Here is a 21988-nt window from a genome sequence, read left to right on the forward strand (position 1 = left end):
TCAGTCCCATAGCCACGCGTGGGATGGCTGGCCCCAGAGAGTGTCAGCTGTGCGGTCTCCATTTCCGTTGGTTTCTGTCATTTTAACATCAGCATGAAGTGATCATGGCATCAGAGAAGAGAGAGCTTTTAGCTTTGCTTCTGCAGGGCTTCCCAGGCTGCCGGGCAGAGGTTGACGTAGAGCTCTCTCCAGGTGAGACCCCCACAGGGCCACCCCTCCCCCTCCGGCCCAGCAGCCCAAACCCTCCTGTGCTGAATGGTGGGAGCTTGTCTCCTTTCAGATTGTTCAGCGCGTGCGGTGGTTTCCTTCGCCTGGCCTCTGCCCCCATTAATTGGTGGTGGATCTCTAAGTTGCTGTGTCTCGGAAAGGAGTAAGTGGAAACCTGGAACTCCTTGCCCTTAGCTCAGAGGAGAACTCATTTTTATATGTTCTTTGGTCTCGTTTTGTTCTTTTTGGGAGCTCCTCTACCCTTTTGACACGAATGTGTATCTGAGTGGAAAGGTCACTAGAGTTGCTTTTGCCCTGAAATGAAATAGATCAGCCCTGTTATCTCCCCAGAAATCGGCTGCCATTTTGTTCTCCAGACTCCGACACGGAGACGAATCTCTGGCGTCCCGACTGCGGCGGGTGGCAGTGTTGTGGGGACTCCAGGGGGCAGCAGTGTGCTGCCCAGCATGCTTCCGGGCACCGAGGCTGGGGCTGGGTCACTGCGGACCTGTCCCATGTCTTTCTGTTCTTCACAAGGGCTTTCTGTGTCAGCTCTGTCTGCTCTCTGAGAAACAAGCCTCTGTCTCATAGCACAGTGGACCATGATGTCACTTATTCCATAATGACTCATGTGTGAGCAAAAATGGATAATAAGTGTTTAGAGAAAATGACAGCGTAGAAGGGGATTTAGGCAGACGATTTTGCCTTTCCAAACTTGTTACAGGCCAAGAGGTCAGACATTTAACCTCTTCCAACATGTGTTTTCCTTTGCTGCAGAAACAGACGACTATGCCGAGATCATAGACGAAGAGGACACCTACACCATGCCCTCGAGTAAGACTTCTGCTGTGTTACATTCAGACTTGCGGTAGTGCACATGTGAAAACTTAGGGGCTGAGGTTCCTTGTCGGACTGTTCTCATCACCTCATTTAGCACAGAACCAGTCTTCTTTTCTACCTTCAGAATTCCACATTTTATCTGCCTAAAATTCGAATGTCTGTTCATTTAGTTATGGGCTTTTGTCTTCCTGCTTTCTGGCTTTCTGATGGTATAATTTTTATTGCTTAGAGTATTTCCTCTCTACAGATAATGAGTGCTATTTAAAGTTAAACACACACACACACCTGTATTTAATTTATTTGAATATGTGTATTCATTGAGTTGCATCCCCCCCCCCCTTTGAAAGGTTGTTCTCCGTTGCCCTGGACTAACTGGTACAGGGAACTTCTCTAATTTAGTCCGTGCAGCCTGGGGTGGGAGGTGTGGAAAGGGGGACCCCCTGCACCTGGAAATGTCCACACTCTGCCTCTCTCTGCTGTGCTGCTTGCTGGTAGAGGAGATCTGGAAGCCCCCGATCTCCAGTTGGAGAATGTAGTCTCAGATCTTGAATTGGAGATACTCTTGAAATGTCATTCACATTTACAATCTCATAAACCTGCCTCTTAAAGAGGCCCCATTAGGATTCCACCTTGCAGCCTCAGGGGTCTTAATAATTCAACCGTCAATATCCTGATTTCAGTAGAGCTGTACACATTTGCAACATAAATGTCTGGGGTGCTTTTCCCTGTTGTGTAAATACTTGAGAAGATGCTTGCATTGAGACTAACTGTGTACACTGAGGAGTTGTCCTGAGAGAAAGAGAAACAGCGCAATTGCTGAGGCACGTACAACCCCGGGGGGTCCTGGGGGGGGGGCCTGGGCACCCTGTCTGCTCTGTCCGGAACCCCTGTATTCTTAGAGAGTGATTTGAGACAGAGGCAAGAGCTGACACCTAAGTGTTAGGAGCAAGCTGGGAAAGTGTTAATTTTTGGTTAGCCATTTAGTCATTTGTACATTCCTTTGAAGAATTCAAATTTTTGTTTGCATATTTATTAGTTGGAGTTGAGTAATAAATGTTCAACACAGCTGACTTTTATCTAGAGCCCACAAAAATGAGTTCTCATAAAGGACTTTGAGCTGGGACTTCAGAGCATTGTTGGTATCACATTGAGTTAACTCAAAGAGATGAGTTTCTGCTGCGTCTAGGCCTCTTTTTCAACTCATCGTTCGTGGTTGAAATACTTAAAGTGAATATTATTGAAATGTACTCTCCAAATTTGTTGTTGTTAACTTAATTGCTATCAGTTATCTCTAAGCAAGGTCTTCAATTTTTCTCTCTCTTAATTGCAATCCAGAAAGCTATGGAATAGACGAAGGTAACAGGGTTTCTTATAATAACTGCATTTGCTTGCCTTTGCAACCTGTGGGATGATACGGGTGTTTCGGTTTTCAGTTAACTTTTATTTTTAAACTGTTTTTCATTGGTTTACTCCTGTTGTTAAATCAATGGAACTCCTAGCTAAAGTGATTTTAAAGAGGAAAATAACCATCTGAAATTTGGTTTGCATTTTCTGCCTGCTTTATAATTCGATAAACCAGGGGGAAAGTTTGAGCATGTTTGGCTGCTGCTGTGTTCCATTGGTGAGGACACCTGGGACATTGCCCTCTGACAGGAAGGCATCCAGACACCTGAGCAGCGAGTTGCTCAGGTCAATCTTCTGGGTTCCCGGTGGGCATTTTCTTCCATGGGCCTCGAGAACCTGTCAGTAATTGGTTTTGTGTAAATCAGCAATCTCATACATTAATTTAAGGCAAATTCTCTCAAAAATATAAAATTCTCATAATTTATGCGATATGTTCAACCTGATTTCAAGCCGTGTAATTTTGAAATTAATTTTTAGAATCTACCTCTTTAAACTCTTTTAGCTCCATGAATAATGTTGATACAGGATTGTAATAAAGTGGAACACTCTTAAACTTCTAAAACATAGTTACTTATGACATGATTTTTTTGTTGCCTCCATATTCACCAACCTTAGTTATTTATAAAATAATTGCTTTAAATAACTTTTTTAGTCTTCATATATTAATACCTGAACTAATAGCACTTATTAATTCAGCATAAATTTAATACTTAGAGAAGTTATTTAGAAAACTATCAAATAGATGTAAAGTAAATCAGACATTAAGAAATACAAAAATACCTACCTATAATAGAACTCAGTGCTTTGATAGTTCAGCCAGTGCCGTAACAGTTCCATACGCTTCTTTACAATGCTGTTTAAGAGAATTCCACTATGTTTAAAGCATTTTCGTTGAAAGATGTGCTGTGATGAGGTTTTTACTCATGGATGTTAATGAGACGCAGTGTGTCGGGCTGTGTCTGCCCTCGGAACAGTGCTCCCACTCTGACACGCGGGTCCTGTTTTGCAGCCAGAGACTATGAGATTCAGAGAGAAAGGATAGAGCTCGGGCGGTGCATTGGAGAAGGCCAGTTTGGAGACGTGCACCAAGGTGTCTACGTGAGCCCGGTAAGTGCGAGAGTCTGGGCTGCTTTTGACTGTCTGTCTGTCTTCCAGTCCTCATTTCTTCAAGGTATCTGTGGTGGTTTTTTTAAGCTCATCATGTGGGTCAACTTACTTAATATATTCAGAAATGAGCGCCTGGCAGAATGGCTCCCAGCAGGCTGGGTCTGTGTCTGCTCAGCTTGCTCTTCCAGCCTGTGTCCCAGGCACGACTCCAGACGACAGTCCCTCTGGGTGCAGCGAGCACAGACAGCCCGGGCTGACAGCAGTTAGCCGGTACTCCCACTAGCCTGCCTTGTCAAGAAAAGAACATTCATTTGCCCCAAATTGCTCTCCAAAAGAGATAAGTGAATTTCTAAAATGATTGATTTAATAATTGCTTTATTGAGATATAATTCACATACTACAAGATTCACTCTTTTATATATACAATTCAGTGGGGATTTTTTAAGTATATTCGCAGTTTTACAACCATATACACAGTCAATTTTAGAACAGTTTTTACCCAAGTGAGACCCTTGTTGGCAGTTCCTCTCTGTCACCCCCCCCCCCCCCCCCCCCCAGCGGCTGGCAGGCGCTCGGCAGCTTTCTAGACTGGCCTGCTCTGGACGTCCCCTTGCAAGTGGGGTCACACGATGCGCGGCCTTTTGTGGTGGTTTCGGTCTGCTGTGTTGTGTCGTGGAACGGAGCTACACCCCTTTCTATGGGCAAATAGCAATCCATTGTGTGGATGTCCCACTTTCCATTACCCACTCATCAGTTAATGGTTACTTGGGTTGTTACCGCTGTTTGACTAGTATAAAGAATGCTGTTGTGAAATCTGTGCACAGTCTCTGTACAAGTTCTCGGTTCTCGAGTGTGTCTCGAACTGGAACTGCTGGGTCTTACAGAAACTGCGGCACCTCCTGCACTGCCAGCTGTTTGCTAGACAGACTTCACGTCTCCTTCCAGCGGCAGAGTGAGGGCCAGTGCACAGCCTCGCCAGCACCTCCTGTCACGTCTTTCATTGGATCAGTGATTTTAAACATTTCAAAAATAATAGTATAGCCTGATTGGTGGTGGTGCAGAGGATAGAGCATTGACCTGGGAGGCTGAAGACCCAGGTTTGAAATCCTGAGGTTGCCGACTTGAGCATGGGCTCACCACCTTGAGCGCGGGCCCATCCGATTTGAGTGCCGGATAATAGACACGATCCATGGTGACCGGCTTAAAGCCCAAGGTCACTGACTTAAGCAAGGGGTCACTAGCTTGGCTAGAGCCCCCTGGTCAAGGCACATATGAGAATCCATCAATGAACAACTAAAGTGACACAACTATGAGTTGATGTTTCTCAGCTCTCTCCCTTCCTGTCTGTCTCTGTCTCTATATCTCTGTTTCTCACTTAAGAAAAGACAGGGAGCAGGGAGGTTGGTGTGTGAGTCTGGGCTGGAAGGAGAAGTGGGGACTGGAGATAGGCATTTGGACGTCACATGGAAGTGATGGTGGAGTCCCCTGGCACCGGAGGAGGTGACAGGGACAGAGCTGACCCTGGATGGAGCCTGTGTGCTATGGTGTGAGCAGGTCCCAGTGAGGTTTCTTCTTCCCACGGCTCCTCTGCTGTCAGTCCCTCCAGCTGGAGCTTGTGTGGGCAGCTGCTCGCCGCCCACCGCAGGGCTCTCCCGAGAAAGCGTGGCCTGTTACGTTTCATTAGCACTCAAGAAACTTGCTGCGGGCGTCATTTCCAAGCCCAGTCTTGTGACAGCAGCAGCTCCCCCACGCGGGAGGATGGCGGCCACTGTGGAACCGCAGAACCACGCTGCTGCCTCCTGCGGCCCTGCCGAAGTCACTCCTGAGGCCATGCCTGTCACAGGGGCCGTGCCATGTGCCAGCAGGAGCACCTTACCTCCACCTTCTAGCCTCTGCTGACTCTCCTAGGAAGCAGGCACTCTCTGTCCTGCCCCTGTTCTCGAGTTAGGAGCCCTATTAGCCTGTGAATTTAAAACCCACTGTTAAAACCAGACAGCGAGCTCTGCAGCCCTGGGAGGGACTGAGGGGCTCTATACTCTTGTACCAGAGTACTGTGTGCTGTGACGGCCTCTGGCCCCACCCAGGGCGGGAAGGGGAAGTGAGCACAGGCACACCCAGGTGTCCTCTTCCCCTGGAGCTGCAGGCACTGGGTTGATCTCCACCTTGCTTGGGGTTGGGGGGGGGGCCAGGGAGAAGAAGGAGGAGGGCACAGGGTTGAGGATCAGCAGCTCCTTAACCTCTGTACTCCTGCCTTCTTCCCAGCTGTCCCTTCCCTGCGGTCCTGCTCAGCAGAGTGTGAGGCCCCTACGGAGATCTCAGAATGAGGACAGAGGACGGGGTGGCCTGGCAAAGGCCGCACAAAGCAAGCAGGAGCCAGGCAGTCACGCTGGGAAATAGAGTCAGCCATGGCATTCTGTCGATTGGCTTGAAACGACCTCTTCTTGTATTCCTTTACTCTCTCTCTTGAACCTTTTCAAGAAAGGGTGAACCTCCTTGGCTTCCAGGCCAGTGCCCTGTCAGTCCCCCAAGTCTCCTGGTTGCAGGACAGACAACCTGGGGCACAGAGAGGACATCTGTGGCATTTGTGTGATTCTGTGATTTCCCAACAGGAAAACCCAGCTTTGGCCGTTGCAATTAAAACATGTAAAAACTGTACTTCTGACAGCGTGAGAGAGAAATTCCTTCAAGAAGCCTGTAAGTTTCTAGAAATTTCTGAGGAACTCCATTTGACTTTATCTGTGAAATCCAAACTGTTTTCTGGAGAAGACAAATAATGTTTTGACTTTTAGTAGACAACTCCATTAATTACCTTTTCTTGCAAGCTGATATCTATATTTGTAGAGGCCATACTTACAGATTTTCCCTAGTGATCCATAATGTTTGCGGTGTGAAGATAGAGTTACTGTCCCTCTGTCCTTCACTACCTTGTACCATTAAACATCTTCCCCCAGGAACTGGGCAGATACAGAAATGGTCCTAGCCCATGTGCTGCAGCCCTGGAGTTGGGAGGTGAGCAGGACAGACAGTCCCCTAGTCCCACTGCAGACACCACCCTCTACTCAGGGCCCACAGCGCCCGTGACGAAGCCGACTGGGGAGGGTTGAGTGGGGCTCGCTGTTTTCTGCTCAGCGCAGACCCTTGTCTCGTCTGTGTGCCCACCAGGCTCCTTCCCACCTGCCCTTGAGCCAGGGGTCTCTCCTTTCACATGGCTGGTCCCGTCTCATCTGACCACAGAAAGTAGTCTGTCCTTGGAAGCTTCGTCACAGGCCTGTGTTCCTTCCTTCCTAGGTATTCATAATTAAATAGGCATTGCTTAAAGGTATATATGATTGTCCTGCCCTCTGAGTTTGAGCTCCATGGGGGACAAGGACCAGGTCTGTTCTGCTCACAGAAGCCACTCGGTGGACATTGGTATACAGATGAATTTCAGTATCCTTCATTCCATGTACACCGATGAACTGACTGCCTTCTGCTCTCCGTTTGTGGGAATACTTACCACATAACAGTCAGCCAATTAGTAAGTCAGGAAACCCTCTTGTAATCTTGTCAGTTATGTCTACGTCTGTCCTTACCTCTGTTCCTGACCTCCCACTTACACAGAGCACAGGTCCTGACAGCGAGTTCTGTCTCAGCTAGTTTATCACTGCAGAGCGGGTAGCCACGGGAGCGCAGGCTGCGTCAGCCATCTTCCCCACCCCTGTCGGGAGAATAACGGCACTCTTCTCCGCAGTGACCATGCGTCAGTTTGACCACCCTCACATCGTGAAGCTGATTGGCGTCATCACAGAGAACCCTGTCTGGATCATCATGGAGCTGTGCACACTCGGAGAGGTACGGTGTGTCCCGACCTGGCCCATGCGGGTGAGCCGGCGCTGCAGGCCAGCGCTGCGGGCTGGCTCAGCTGGGTACATTTAAGACAGGGCAGTACCCTGACCTGTGGTGGCGCAGTGGATAGAGTGTTGACCTGGAATGCTGAGGTCGCCTGTTCAAAACCCAGGGCTTGCCTAGTCAAGGCACACACGAGAAGCAGCTACTATGAGTTGATGCTTCCTGGTCCATCCCCAGCACACCCCTTCCTACTCTCTCCTCCCTCTAAAATAAATTTTTAAGAATCTTAATATAAAAAGAAAAGGAAATACAGTGTGTCCGTAAAAGTCATGGTGCACTTTTGACCGGTCACAGGAAAGCAACAAAAGACGATAGAAATGTGAAATCTGCACCAAATAAAAGGAAAACTCTCCCAGTTTCATACCTATTCAGTGCAGTTCGATGTGGGCCCACACACAGATTTTTTAGGGCTCCTTAGGTAGCTATCCCGTATAGCCTCTACAGACTCGTCACTGACTGATGGCCTACCAGAACGGGGTTTCTCCACCAAACTGCCGGTTTCCTTCGACTGCTTATCCCACCGAGTAATGTTATTCCTATGTGGTGGCGCTTCGTTATAAATGCACCAATATTCACGTTGCACTTTGGTCACGGATTCAAATTTAGCGAGCCACAGACCACATTGAACTTTCCTCTGTACCGTCCACATCTCAACTGGCATGGCTGTGGGCTGCTCGGTTGTATACACGGTGTTATGTCATCTGCACATGCTGCTGCATCATCCTACAGAAACTGGGAGGGTTTTCCTTTTATTTGGTTCAGATTTCACATTTATGTCATCTTTTGTTGCTTTCCTGTGACCGGTCAGAAGTGCACCGTGACTTTATGGACACACTGTTTATGATATGTGTCCTATGGCTTTGGTCCAGAGATTGTGAGTGCAGTGTGTTCATCATCATATCCCGTCACCCTGGCCCTGCCCATCACCCTGACTCCGCCCCCATCACCCTGACCCCGCCCCATCATCCTGACTCCCCCAGGGCAGTGTCCTCTCTGAGCCCAGTCCGGCAGCACGGGCAGCACAGGTGACCAGTGGTTCCTTTTCCCTCTCAGCCGCTGTTGCCCACAGAGCTGGCCCTGTGTTTGAGGGTGAAAGAAGCTGTGGTAAATTAATGCTGAATTTTGGTAAATCTACACAGTCCCTTTGCCTTTGAGAATTCACTTTGCAGTCTTTTAGGCCAACAGACATTAGTCACAGTTTCTATTTAATGTGACTAACAGAGTGAACAGCTCTCCCAATCTGACTTTGTCCTGAACACGGAAACTTCACTCTCTGTGTCACCAAAAGCTGGAGGCTTGTTTGAAATGCAGACTCTGCACCCACCCAGACTGCTGACTCAGACCCTCGGTGGGCACAGGGCCCAGCACCCGCTCTCACCTGCTGTGCCCTGGAGCTGCCTGGCTGGGGGTAAGCAGACTGGTTTTTCAGATGCCCGTACTTAGCTTTCTGGTACGGAAGCTTGGGATTGCAACTTTCTAAAACAGTACACACATTCCTCGGTTTTTTAAAGGATGCCAAACACAGTGTTGCTTCTATTGAGTGTTGGGGTTACCAGCTTCGAGGAACCAAAGTGCTGTCTGGTCCTTCCTCCTCTTGGAGACACATCAGGCCTTCCCCTTCGGGGGCCCTGCCCCAGGTGCCTGCGCTCTCCTCCACGCACGTGCCTGTACGACATCTCTGCCCACCTCTTCAGATACAGTGGGGAGAGAGCTCCTTGTACTTCTCTACAGTATTTTTCTGCGTTTGCTTTTGAAGAATTTGCTAATTCTTTGGGATTAAATATCTGTAACTAAATGTTTCTCCTTCATGTAGAATTAGAATGTTCACTTCCTCTGCCTTTTTCTGCTAGGTGGGCATTTCGCTGAATTAATCACAACAGCAGTGGTAGCCCTGGGAAGCCCCATGGGATGAGTGATGTGTGGCCGCTTTGCCACCTGCACCCACAGCTCCATGGCAGTGGCTGGGGCTAGGGGTGCAGGGACTACTCCTCCATCCCCGCCACCTTACCCTCAGATTTGCCTGGGACACAGCAGCGTGTGGAGTGGGCTGAGCTGCCCATACCTGTGTATTGGGCTTGCTTGAGTGGTAACTAGATCTTTTTGTTTTCCAACTAGTATTCTTTAGCAACATTTTATACTCTGCTTTGATTCGCCCCCTAGAAACATCTCTCTGAATTTTTCAGCACTTGGTCTTCAGTCATGAAGATTCCAGTTTAACAGTAGGATTTGAAATGAGTCATTAATTATAATTTCCTAGCTAGTACTGTATGTTTCATTCGTTATGTTTTTTCTATTAGGGGAGAACTGAAGCCATTCTCCTAAAAATACATTGGGAGTTGGGCAGCATTGTTGGTTGTAGCCTTTTGCGGAAGATTTCTGTTCTCCATCACTCATCTTTTTCTTTTCCTTTTGGTTGCTGTCCCGAAGCTAAGGTCATTTCTGCAAGTCCGGAAGTACAGCTTGGACCTGGCATCTCTGATCCTGTACGCCTACCAGCTCAGCACGGCTCTCGCCTACCTGGAGAGCAAACGGTTTGTGCACAGGTAAGGCCCGGCGGGCGAGTGTGGGGACACGGGCGAGTGTGGGGATAGGCCCTCTGCCTGGAGAGCAGAAGGTTTGTGCACAGGTAAGGCCTGGCGGGCGAGTGTGGGGTAGGCCCTCTGCCACCTGACTGGTTGTGTGGGTGCTGCATCGCCCTAGCAAATGAGGCACCATGGCCCAGTGTCCACGTGGGTAAAGGGCTTTTTCTCACATGGAGTTGGAAGTATCCTGTGTGACATTCAGGTCCGCTGTTTCTCCCACAAATACTGTGGAGCGCCTGAACACAGCATGAGAGCAGTGAGCACGTGGTTCTGGGACCTCCCAGGACACGGCCATGTCATGAGTGACATCGAGGGGCATTCTCTGGGATTTCTGATTACAACCTGGGTCTGGTGTGAGTGCAAGTGAACGCTCGGCATTGTGTTAGAGTCTTGTCATCCAGCCTTGGAACAAATGGGCCAGCACACACAGTGACAGGTGTCGAGAGCTGTCTGCCTCTCGTGTCTGTGAGGAGAGCACATGCAACCTGGTGTGTGCCGCGATCAGTCATGCGGCCAGAATGGGTCTGGGAACCATGTGGAGAATGTCATTGGCTGTCATTCCCAATACCGGTCATCACATTGACGAGTAACTATCTGTCAGGACTGTATCTGAAGTAAAATAATAGGGTCCCTTTTTCAGCATGTGATAATCTCCCGTTCGCGTTGTGAATAAGCTATCTTTCAGAGTACCTGCATGTTTTTGCACGATACAGACAACTTGTGGTTTGTCTTCTTTGTGTCAAAATTTGTCCCAAATTCTTCCTTGTCAGGGACATTGCTGCTCGGAATGTTCTGGTGTCCTCAAATGACTGTGTGAAATTAGGAGACTTTGGATTATCCCGATACATGGAAGACAGTACTTACTACAAAGGTAAGATCAGAGCAGTAAATAAGAAATAGGCTCAGGAGCTGTCATGCTTTTTATTTCTGTAAAAGGTATGTTGTTAAGAAATGTGCTCAGCGGATTGTTGACAGATGTGAAGTCAGTTTATGGGAGGAAGGACAGCCCTTCCACAGGGGCGGCACTGGGCGCAACGCAGACATGGCAGAGTGCACAACTTCCAGGAGGAGACGGCAGTAGATCTCTGAGGTCTAGGGCTAGGCACACAGTCCTTAGACTCGACACCAAGAGCATCCATGGAAGGGAAAATGGATAGATCGGACCTCATCAAAATTAAAGAACTTTGGTTTCCAAAAGACCTATTTAAAGAATGCAAAGACAAGCGACAGAGTGGAAGAAAATTATTTGCTAACCACATAGCTACCCAACAAAGAAATAATACCTAGAATATAGAAAGAACTCTTAAAACTCAACAGTAAAATGAGGCAAAGATCAAAGAAAATGGGCAGAAGGTATGAAGAGAGATTTTACTATAGAGGATATGCAGATGGCCAATAAGCACTTTATTCATTAGGGAAATGCAAATTAAGACCATGATGAGCCTGGCTGTGGTGGAGCAGTGGGTGGAGCATTTGGCCTGGAATGCTGCGGTTTCTGGTTGGAAACCCCAGGCTTGCCTGGTGAAGGCACATACGAGAAGCAACTACTCTGAGCCGATGCTTCCCGCTCCTCCCCCCGCCTTTCTCTCTCTCTTCTCTCTAAAAATCAGAAAGTAGGACCTTAAAAAAAAGAACCATGATGAGCTATCATTGCACACTGATTAGAGGGCTAGAGTGAAAAGTGGTGTCAGCAAACGGGAGCACAGATGGAGAGAAACGCAGTTACCCGTCAGCCACTGCTGAGGAAGTCGGTGCGCCAGCCCCTCTGGATAAGAGCTTCCAGATTCCTAGAAAACGAAGCCTGCAGCGACCATGTAACCCATCAGTTACACCCCTAGGCATCCCGCGAGGAGAAGTGAACACTGGTGTTCACACAAAGCCTGTATTCATGCAGCTTACGTTGGGTGGGCAGACCCGGAACCGCCCAGGTGTCCGTCAGCCGGCAAGCAGCTAGACACCTGACTGCTGACAGGGCCGGGCGCCTGGCTCGGTGGAAGCGTCTCCCTCTCCAGCTGGCCGCTCCAGGACAGGCGCCCTGGGTGGGAGCTGGGGTCCAGCTCCTCCAGTTTCCCTTTAACTGGCCACTCTTGGGATCGGAGTGACAGGGTTCTTCACGTTGTTATTGAACAGATGTTTTATTCATCAGTGTTCACATTGCAGTACTCGGGTAGGTTTGAATTGTAAATCTGTGTCATGCTATTGGTGTGTGTTCTGATTGTTACTACCATTTTACAAAGCCAGTTTCCTTCTCGGTTGTTGAACTTTTTCTTTCATGCTGTAGCTCCTGACTGTTTCCTTTCCATGTGCTTTTGTGTACCACAGCCTGGAACCGTTTTAACAGTGACCCTTTGTTACGTGGAAAGAAAATCCTTCAGTGGTCTTTTCATTTTCATTATTTAGTTCTTTAACTGTAAAACAGCCACATCAGTTTTCCACCGTTTTAAGTACGTTTTATGTGCAGCTCAAATCCTAAGTAATCCAAGTCTTAGAGTTCCAATAAAGAGCCAAACTCGAACAGTAGGGTGGGCAAGGCTGCACATCACGTAGTGTTTAAATGGGCAGTAGACAGCTTCACGCAGATGTTCATCTCAGAGAAGTCATCGCCTGTGGGTTCCTCTGGGCTTCAGGAAAACCTCCCTCCTTCGGGTCAGAGCACAGTTGTGAAACAGTTTGTTTTGAAGGAACTAAACAGGATTTGAGCTCAGTTGTCATGCAGGTGCCTGCAGTTAAATGGAAAGTTACAAATGAAACCAATATAATGGTCTTCTGGTGACAGGTCATCATAGGCATGCTCTGCCTACAGAAGGAGGTCCAAGCTCAGGCTCATCATGTAAGGCAGCTGAACCTCATTTTCTAGAGAAAACAAGAGGACCTACCAGGATATGTTGTTTTTAGGATTTAAGATTATACTGTGGCCCTGGTCACTTGGCTTAGCGGTAGAGCCTTGGACCGGAATGTGGAAGCACCCATCTGCTTCTCCACCCTTTCCCTTCTCCTTCCTCTCTGTCTCTCTCTTCTCCTCTGTCAGCCAAGGCTCCATTGGAGCAGAGTTGGCCTGGGCGCTGAGGATGGCTCCATGGCCTCTGCTTCAGGCGCTAGAATGGCTCCAGTTACAATGGAGCAACGCCCCAGATGGGCAGAGCATCGCCCCCTGGTGGGCATGCTGGGTGGATCCCGGTCGGGCGCATGCAGGAGTCTGTCTCTCTGCCTCTCCCTGCTTCTCACTTCAGGAAAATACAAAAAGAAAATAAAAGAGCTTATACTGTATATGAGGTCAGCATCCATATGTAATAGTTCCCTGGGCTCAGTGGTTTGGAATTCAAGGCGATTTCAGGTGGGAGTTGGCTGTGTGTCTGCAGCAGGTCAGTCCTAAAGCAGAGCTCCAGCCTGCAGGCCAGTTCTGTCTGGGGAGCTGGAGGCCGCTCAGCTGAGCTGCAAGCCGACATCCCGGGCTGAGGGCTCCCTCTTTTCCCTCCCCACCTCTCCCCGGAGAGGACAGGAGAGGACACGTCACCTCTCACCGCCAGCCCCCACCCCGCCCCAGAATGTCGAGGAGAAGAAAAGTGGTTCTCCCAAAGAAATGGAAGTCCAAGGTTCAGAGAGCTGAAGCTTTGTATCCTGATAGAATCTCAGCCTAGCTGTAACTGTCAGGTTCCTTCGCAGATAACAAGGAAAATTCACTTTCTAAAATTAATCTTCTAGCTTCCAAAGGAAAATTGCCTATTAAATGGATGGCTCCAGAGTCGATCAATTTTCGACGTTTTACCTCAGCTAGTGATGTGTGGATGTTTGGTGAGTATTGTGAAAAGTTTTGTGTTTCTCTAATTATGTTTCACCTGTTCTGCAAAGTGAACCAAGGCTCTCCCCTCCAGAGCACGCAGGGTGGTGTGCCGCCCAGCACTAACCTCCTCTTCGGCTCCCTCAGCAAGCAGTGGTGGAGCCGCGTGTGCCAGCTCCCTGGCATGGCTTCTGTGCCACCCGCCACCAAGTCCCTCCTGTCACCCATCCCTGACTTCCCTTTGCATCTCTCCTCCACCCGCGGGAGGTCTCCTGTGTCCGTCCCCCCCCCCCCCCCGCCACCATCTCATCATTCATTCCTTTTCTGAGACTGACTTTAGATGGCTCCCCTGTCCGCCTGGCTCTGTGGCAGCCCCTCAGACCCAGGCTCTGAGCTCGTGCCTCGTTCTCTCTTCTGGACCCTGGCGTTCGTCTGGCTCGTCTCAGGCATGACAGTTTGATCTTCCGTCTTCTGTCGCTCCTGCTTCTCTGACGTCCGCTCTGTCCCTCCCGCCTGCTCCGCCAGTCACCGCCGTCTCCCTGCCGTCTCCCCTGCCGCTGTGACGGCAGCGCCTCCCAACCAGGGTGCGAGGGGGTTCGTGCGTCCACACTGCCCACTTCAGCTGCTGCATGTGGGCTTTAAATTCCTCACCCCTCCCCACCCCTCTCCTGCCGTGACTCCTCCACCTGGACCCCTTGCCCTACACCCTCACCCCCAGTTGAAGTTCTGTGTAACTTCAAGGTCGCTGAAATGTTCCTCTTGCAGGAAGCCTTGGGTGGCAGGGGTAGCGTCCAGATACAAGAACTCTGTCTCTGCGTTTCCTGCCCTCTCTTCCTGCCGTAACACTGACGTCAGTCTTGTGAATAGTCTTGGGTGCGTCTCTTCTCTGCTAGCTTGTAAACTGCTCCAGTGGTAGTCTGTTTATGTGTCTTCTCCTGTCAATAAAAGTAACTCCGTACACATCGTGTGTGAGTTATTTTCTCCTGTCCACTTGCTGTTGATGTTAATGCTGTTCCGGGCCCTGACGGATGCTGGGTTCAGGAAGGACTCTTCCGTAGAACAGGACGTAGCCAGACGTGACTGGGAAAGGCCCTGGCGTCCAGCTGGTGTGGCTTCCGGCCCATGACCTCGCTTGTTCGCTGTGCGACCTAGGGAGTGAGTTACTTATCCCCTCAAGGAAATGCCACACATCAGAGTGTCAGGTGCCGATTTTGTTCAGATTTCCACATCCCTGGCACTGGGCTGTGTTGCAGAGCAGTGGCATTTACACTTGGGCTAGTGGGGGCTTGTGGGTGTGGCCACCTTGCCTGCACTCACAAGAACTTTGTCTGTTTTGTTCATATTTCTGCTACTTTTTTTGTCTGAATGAGTTAAAAGACCTTTTTGGAAAGAAAAAATAACTCTAAGAGATAACAAAGGATTGTATCATAATTTAGGTGGCAGCATTTCCCTTTTTGGTCCTACAAAATAATGGTGTATCTTATAGTTAGTGGCATCCTAGATTTGACAAAATACAGCAGTGAAAGAAATGTGAGGTATGAGGCCCTGGCTGGTTGGCTCAGTGGTAGAGCATTGGCCCGGCGTGTGGAAGTCCCGGGTTTGATTCCCAGTCAAGTGCCCATCTGCTTCTCCACCCCTCCCCCTTTCCTTCCTCTCTGTCTCTCTCTTCCTCTCCCGCAGCCAAGGCTCCATTGGAGCAAAGTTGGCCCGGGCGCTGGGGATGGCTCTGTGGCCTCTGCCCCAGGCGCTAGAGTGGCTCTGGTTGCAACAGAGCATCGCCCCCTGGTGGGCATGCCGGGTGGATCCTGGTTGGGTGCGTGCGGGAATCTGACTGCCTCCTCATTTCCAACTTCAGAAAAATACAAAATAAATAAATAAATAAAGGAATTTGAGGTGTGAGGGTAAGGACACCGTGTGCATTCAGAGAAGGATGCCAGCAGTTCATCAAGGTCTCCAGATGTGACAATGTCGTCATTTCTGCTGTGAAAGCAGAACTGAGGCAGTAGTCTGCACTCTTGAAAAGTCTTGGGTTTTGGATGATTTCAGGGTCTAAATCAAATCCACCTCTCCTCTGAGCGACGCGCCATGTTAGCAACTGATGACATGGAGTCCCGGCCCGGTCCTGAGGGCAGCTGGTGTGCGGGGCGCACTAGCAGCAGCAGAGAAACGAGGTTTCCTGGGCAGAACTGGGGAGAGCACGTAGCACTCACACACGTACCTCAGAAGAGGAGTGGGAAGAAGAAATAGGGGCGTTGCTCAGAGGGGCTGACACAGGCTAGGGCACATCGGTGGCACGCTTGGGTGGCAAGGCCTCAGGGCCCCTAGTGCCACACAGCAGACGCTACCGGGAGAAGCACCCCCCACGCTGGGGCTGCCTTGGGCCCGGTCGCTCTGCAGGTGGTCAGCATTCTCCATTTTAGCTTTGATGCACTTACTTATTTGGAAGGCGGATGCCCCAGTGGTATTCAGACGACACCGAGAAAGTGTGTGGTCTCAAGGGTAGAGTGTGATGGGAGGACCTTGTCTGAGGCTGATGGCAGAGTTGTGGACGAGGAGGCCCAGACGGGACGAATTAGCAGCTGTGCACCTCAGCCAGCACGGGCCAGCCAGCAGGACAGCATTACAGGGGGTCCAAGTGCTCTAACGTGTGGCACTTCTGCTTAGGACGCTCATTGTCAGGCCTCAGGTCAGCTGCTGCGCCCAGGAGCAGGGTGGACAGTCACAGGCCGGAGGACTCAGACTCGTTCTGCTGCCTCGGAACTGTTCTCTAAGCCAGGAGGTGCCTGTGCCGCTGGGCCGTTCTCCAGGACAGGGTTTTCAGAGAAATACACCTCTTGAGAAAACTTCCGGTTTTTTTCTTTGATAATGTAATATCTCATTATTCACAACATATTAAGTCAGTGTTGCCGCTCTTACAAGAAAGAGTTCATTGAATGCTGCTTTATTTAGCCGGTTGGCCAAACCACACAGCTGGTGCTCTGGTGCCCACTCGGACGTGACCCCTGCTAAGTGCCCTGTTCTGTTCTCGCCCGTTCCACAGGTGTATGTATGTGGGAGATACTGATGCATGGTGTGAAGCCTTTTCAAGGAGTGAAGAACAATGATGTGATCGGGCGCATTGAGAATGGGGAAAGATTGCCAATGCCTCCAAATTGCCCTCCTACCCTCTACAGCCTTATGACGAAATGCTGGGCCTATGACCCCAGCAGGCGGCCCCGGTTCACTGAGCTCAAAGCTCAGCTCAGGTAGGAGTGGGGGGAGAGAGGGCCGGGGCTGGGGCAGGCTTGCTGCTTCTCCCTGCAGTCGCAGCGCTCTCGGTCATGCTGTCAGGGCGTCTAAGGCTCACCTAGTTCTTGGCAAACGTAGTTTTTAAATTGATTTTCATTTATTTAAATCTTGCAAGAGTCTTTAAGTAGATGATATATATTCAAATCTTAATATACTTGAAATTGCAGTGAAATCTCTCTCCCCTAACTTCTAACTGACTTAGCGTGGAATACAAGATCCATAATAGGGTCCCCGCTTTGCTGGGCAGCCTCACGTCACGCAGCGCCTCCGCCCCGGCTGCCTGCAGCTCACCCGGGCAGCGCGCCACTGCCGTCTCGAGCTGTCTCCTCTCTCAGGCGTGCCCCGCCCCCATGAGCCCTGTGCCACCTGCAGAATCCAGGTCAGACGTCACCTCCTGCAGGAATTCCCTCCTCTGCCCCGCCCAGAGGGACAGCCACTCTTTCAGTGTGCCTTTCCGGAACTCTCCTTGAGTGAAAACATGCATGTTGCTGCTCAGCTGCCCACTGAAAGCTCCTACTGTGTGCCAGGCTCTATCAGAGCCACACCCGCATGGCCGCAGCCCTCCGCGGCACACGCAGGGATGTCTCTCGGCACAGAGTCGGCCTGCGCCCGGCCTGGACACTCTCTCCTTTGTCTGTCTGTGTCCCCACGCTGCACTCGAGCTCTCAGTGCCCCGCTGTGACTCACTCACGTCTGCATCCCGCACTTAGCCCCCGGCACCTAGCGCGCTCAAGTAACAGCTGTCTGATCGAGGTCTAGATTGACAGTACTTTAATGAACAAGATAGTTTTGTTTATTTATTGTTTGTTTAAGTGAAAGGAGGGGAGATAGACAGACTCCTGCATGAGCCCTGACTGGATCCACCCAGCAACCCCTGTCTGGGGCCAATGCTCTGCCCATCTGGGGCCATGCTTGCAACCAAGCTATTTTTTAGCACCTGAGGCAAAGGCTCCACAGAGCCATTCTCAGCACCCGGGGCTGATGCACTCGAACCAGTTGAGCCACTGCCTGCTGGAGGTGAAGAGAGAGGAAAGGGGGAGAGGGAGGGGAAGAGAAGCAGATGGTTGTTTCTCATGTGTGCCCTGACTAGGGATCGACCCCAGGGTATCTGCACGCTGGGCCAGCGCTCAACCACTGAGCCAACTGGCCAGGGCTGAGATATTTTAATACAGTACATACACATAGAGAGTTTAATTATGTAACCAAGCAGGGCCGTAGTTTACTGTGTATGATATCACCTGTTTTCATACTTGGGGGACGCCTCTGTTTTTATGTGAGATTGTTTTTTATTTGCTGTTGTTTAGTCTTTTTTCATAAAGATTACCACATACCAGGATCTTAAAGACCCTGAGCTCACCTGGCCTAACCTCATCCTCGGTGCTTCAGCCGTCTCTCCCCTCCTGCAGCCTCGTGCCTGTCGGGCCACTAGCCTGCTGCGCGGTGTCCTTGTGAGGGGGCTCCAGGGGGAAGGGAGGCTGGCGGGCCGCAGCTGAGGATGCACCCAGTCAGCAGCTGTGGCGCTGTGCAGTAAACAGCAAAGCACAGTCCCGTCCCAGAGAGTGAGGTCCGGTGCAGGGGACAGCTGTCAGTTTCTCCAGGCTGAGAACACGCTGTCCAAGCAGCTGCACTGCTGCCCTGTGTGGTCAGTCCAGGCACGGAGCAGCTCTGCCCTGTAGTTCCCTGGCCAGGTCTTCAGGGTCTCCAGACGGCCATCTCCAAGCCGACTCTCTCACTTCTGAATTCTCCTGCGACGTGTTCTCACGATGAGAGCTGGATTTGAATGTGAGGTAGTTCATGTTTTGCTCACAAATCTTTTGTTCCTCCTTGATCTTTCCTCACAACTTGACAGATTTTTGTCCTTGAAGTTTCTCCCCTGTGACCCAGTGCCATCCACCTGCTCCTCTGACATCCCGTCTCTTGCCCTTGTCCCTGCGCCATTGCTCTGGCAGTGGCCGGCTGTGCACTGGCCGCCCCTTCCTCCCGTCCGTTTGGGCTCCCAGAAGCGCCCCTGCAGCTCTGCTTCTCCCTCTGCCAGGCCGACCGTCTTCGCTTCCGCGCCGCCTGCCCTTTCCCACGACCCCCCAGAGGGTCTGTGCTCGGACTGCCACGGGCCGCCCCGGCCCGTAGGTCCTGCAGCAGATCTGCCTTCCCTCAGGGCCTCTCCCGTCTGTACTGACAGCGGTGCCTTTGTCCTCATGCCTGTCTTGGCATCATGGGCAGTTCTCCACCTGCCCACGAGCTGACAGCTGGAGCAGCCTCGCCGCAGGGCCCCGCCCACCCGGCCGAGCCGTCCTTCATCATCTGTGACCCCTGCCCCCCGCAGCCTCGGGGGTCCCTCGTGCTCATGTCCGCCAGAGGCTCAGAGCATGTACACGTGTGTGCTCCTTCCCTCCTGAGGTGTGGGCAGCTCTCCGCCCTGTCTCACCGGCCAGACTGGCCCGGCCTCGTGCTTGGAGCACCTCCTTGCCACCTGGTGAGACCCTGCCTGGCTCTGGGCTTCTTCCCCACGCTGGCTCTGCCGTGACTCCCAGCTACAGGCCCCGCCTCAGTTTCCAGAGCACTTGTCCTTCTTGTCACCGCCCCCTCCCACCCTGCTGGCTGAGCCCGGTGCTGGTCACTGGGCGAGACGGCCACAGCTTTTCCTGCCCTCGAGGAGCTCACAGTCTAGTATGTCTCATCCCTACTAGACTGAAGCTCCTTGAGGACAGGGATCGTCATACTCGCCTTGGGGTCGCCTGCACCCAGGCCAGGCCGGGCCGGGCCGGGCCGCGGGTCCCACGGCCGCTGCGTCCACTGCTGGCGCACCTGAGCCTGCTTTAACGTTAGCTCACGGACTGCTCAGTTAGGGTAGACGGCCTCACAAACTGTCTAAGACGACCTTTTAGAACTAAATAGCATTATTCTCATGCACACACATCTGTAAACAGATAATATATATATAAAATATATAATATAGTATAGTATACACGTTGACTATAACTTACGGGTATCTTCCTATGCACAACAGCACAGGCCACTGAGAATTAATTTATTCTGTGTTCTCTTTTAGTCAGAAATGAACTTGAAATTTGCATTTGAACATGTATAGAATGGCTACCAAATAGGCCAATAAAATTTAACTAATATAATGGCTGGTTTGGTCACTTATATGTAACAGTGTATCACAGGGGTAGTCAGCCTTTTTATACCTACTGCCCACTTTTGTATCTCTGTTAGTAGTAAAATTTTCTAACCACTCACCAATTCCACAGTAATGGTGATTCATAAAGTAGGGAAGTAGCCTGACCAGGCAGTGGCACAGTAGATAGAGCATCGGACTGGGATGCGGAAGACCCAGGTTTAAGACCCCGAGGTCGCTAGCTTGAGCACGGGCTCATCTGGTTTGAGCAAAGCTCACCAGCTTGGACCCAAGGTCACTGGCTCGAGCAAGGGGTTACTCGGTCTGCTGTAGCCCCACGGTCAAGGCACATATGAGAAAGCAGTCAATGAACAACTAAGGTGTCGCAATGAAAAACTGATGATTGATGCTTCTCATCTCTCTTTGTTCCTGTCTGTCCCCATCTGTCCCTCTCTCTGACTCTCTCTCTGTCTCTGTAGAAAAAATTAAAAAGTAGGGAAGTAACTTTACTTTATAAAATTTATAAAGCAGAGTTACAGCAAGTTAAAGCATATAATAATAATTACTTACCAAGTACTTTATGTTGGATTTTCTCTAAGTTTGGCAGAATAAATCTTTATAAAACAACTTACTATAGTTAAATCTATCTTTTTATTTATACTTTGGTTGCTCTGCTACCGCCCACCATGAAAGCTGGAGCGCCCACTAGTGGGCAGTAGGGACCAGGTTGACTACCACTGGTGTATCACAATAATTAATTAGGTTTTTTTACTGAGTTTTTCAAGTTTTATTATATCCAAGATGTTAACAAAGTAATAAATTTTCGGAATTCTTTACCTCGGGGCAGTTAAAAGTGTTTCCCAAATTCCATTCTCCCTGCAGACAGACTCAGGTTCCTGTGGGCTCCGCCCACCTTTGGGTCATACATGTGCTTTTACTCTGAGTTGAGCAAGTGGCTCAGGATGAATCTTGCTAGGTGCTTGGTCATGCTCTCATGAGTTGGTCCCTGTGACTCATGTGTCCTCCTTACATCCTGTGTCCTTATTCACAGACGTGAAGTCAGAGACATAGAATGAGGCGGACCTGTAGGTGGCCAAGTATCAAGGGTGAGAACTCCGTCAGTGGGGATATTTGACAAAGGTCTGCAGTGAAGTTTCTCTTTGTGTGTGCTCCAGCATGTTGGCACTGTGTGCCTGACAGCGGATAAGTGCACTAACTAGCTTTTGGACCCTGGTGTGTTCAGTTCGTGTCTGGCGGCTGCCCTGCCAGCACCCACAGTGAGCGGTGCTAGTCGTTGCCTCGCAGGGCTTGTGCTCAGAGTCCTATTTCCCAGCAGGCTCTGCTTGATGAAGGGGTTTGTGCCATTATAAAAGGCTTGTCACCTTCCTATCAGCTTAAGAGTACATTTTAAGCTACTGTGTAGTTTCTTAAATCCTTTAAACAAATGAAGGCAATGAATAAAACTATCAATTTAAAGTTTTATACCATCACTTTATTTTTCCAATGAGAGAGACAGGAAGAGAACAGAGATGAGAAATATCAACTCATAGTTGTGGCACTTTAGCTGTTCATTGATTGCTTTCTCATATGTGCCTTGACTGGGGGGCTCCAGCTGAGCCAGTGACCATGGGGCCGTGGATTTGAACCTGGAACCTCAGCGTCCCAGGTTGACGCTCTATGCACTGCACCACCACCAGTCAGGCTATACCATCATTATTTATTAGCATACAAAGACGTGAACATATAAACATTCCAAGAACTGAAGAGCTCACGGAG

At 50.1% G+C, this 21988-nt stretch overlaps 1 protein-coding gene across 14 annotated transcripts in view; it reads left to right on the forward strand.

Moving 5' to 3' along the window:
- PTK2 (protein tyrosine kinase 2) overlaps positions 1-21988 on the forward strand; it is a 197514-nt gene that overhangs the window by 131162 nt on the left and 44364 nt on the right. For 11 of the 14 annotated variants that reach the window (XM_066265588.1, XM_066265595.1, XM_066265596.1 and 8 more), the window contains 9 exons: positions 985-1041; positions 2383-2403; positions 3461-3558; positions 6168-6252; positions 7289-7389; positions 9874-9989; positions 10799-10899; positions 13731-13820; positions 16847-17051. In XM_066265588.1, the coding sequence (XP_066121685.1) occupies positions 985-1041; positions 2383-2403; positions 3461-3558; positions 6168-6252; positions 7289-7389; positions 9874-9989; positions 10799-10899; positions 13731-13820; positions 16847-17051 (874 nt within the window). The remainder of the gene's footprint in view (positions 1-984; positions 1042-2382; positions 2404-3460; positions 3559-6167; positions 6253-7288; positions 7390-9873; positions 9990-10798; positions 10900-13730; positions 13821-16846; positions 17052-21988) is intronic. The other 3 variants (XM_066265586.1, XM_066265589.1, XM_066265587.1) reach the window with 1 other exon arrangement.

This window comes from Saccopteryx bilineata, chromosome 3 (assembly GCF_036850765.1).
Source record: "Saccopteryx bilineata isolate mSacBil1 chromosome 3, mSacBil1_pri_phased_curated, whole genome shotgun sequence".
Classification (NCBI taxonomy): Eukaryota; Metazoa; Chordata; class Mammalia; order Chiroptera; family Emballonuridae; genus Saccopteryx; species Saccopteryx bilineata.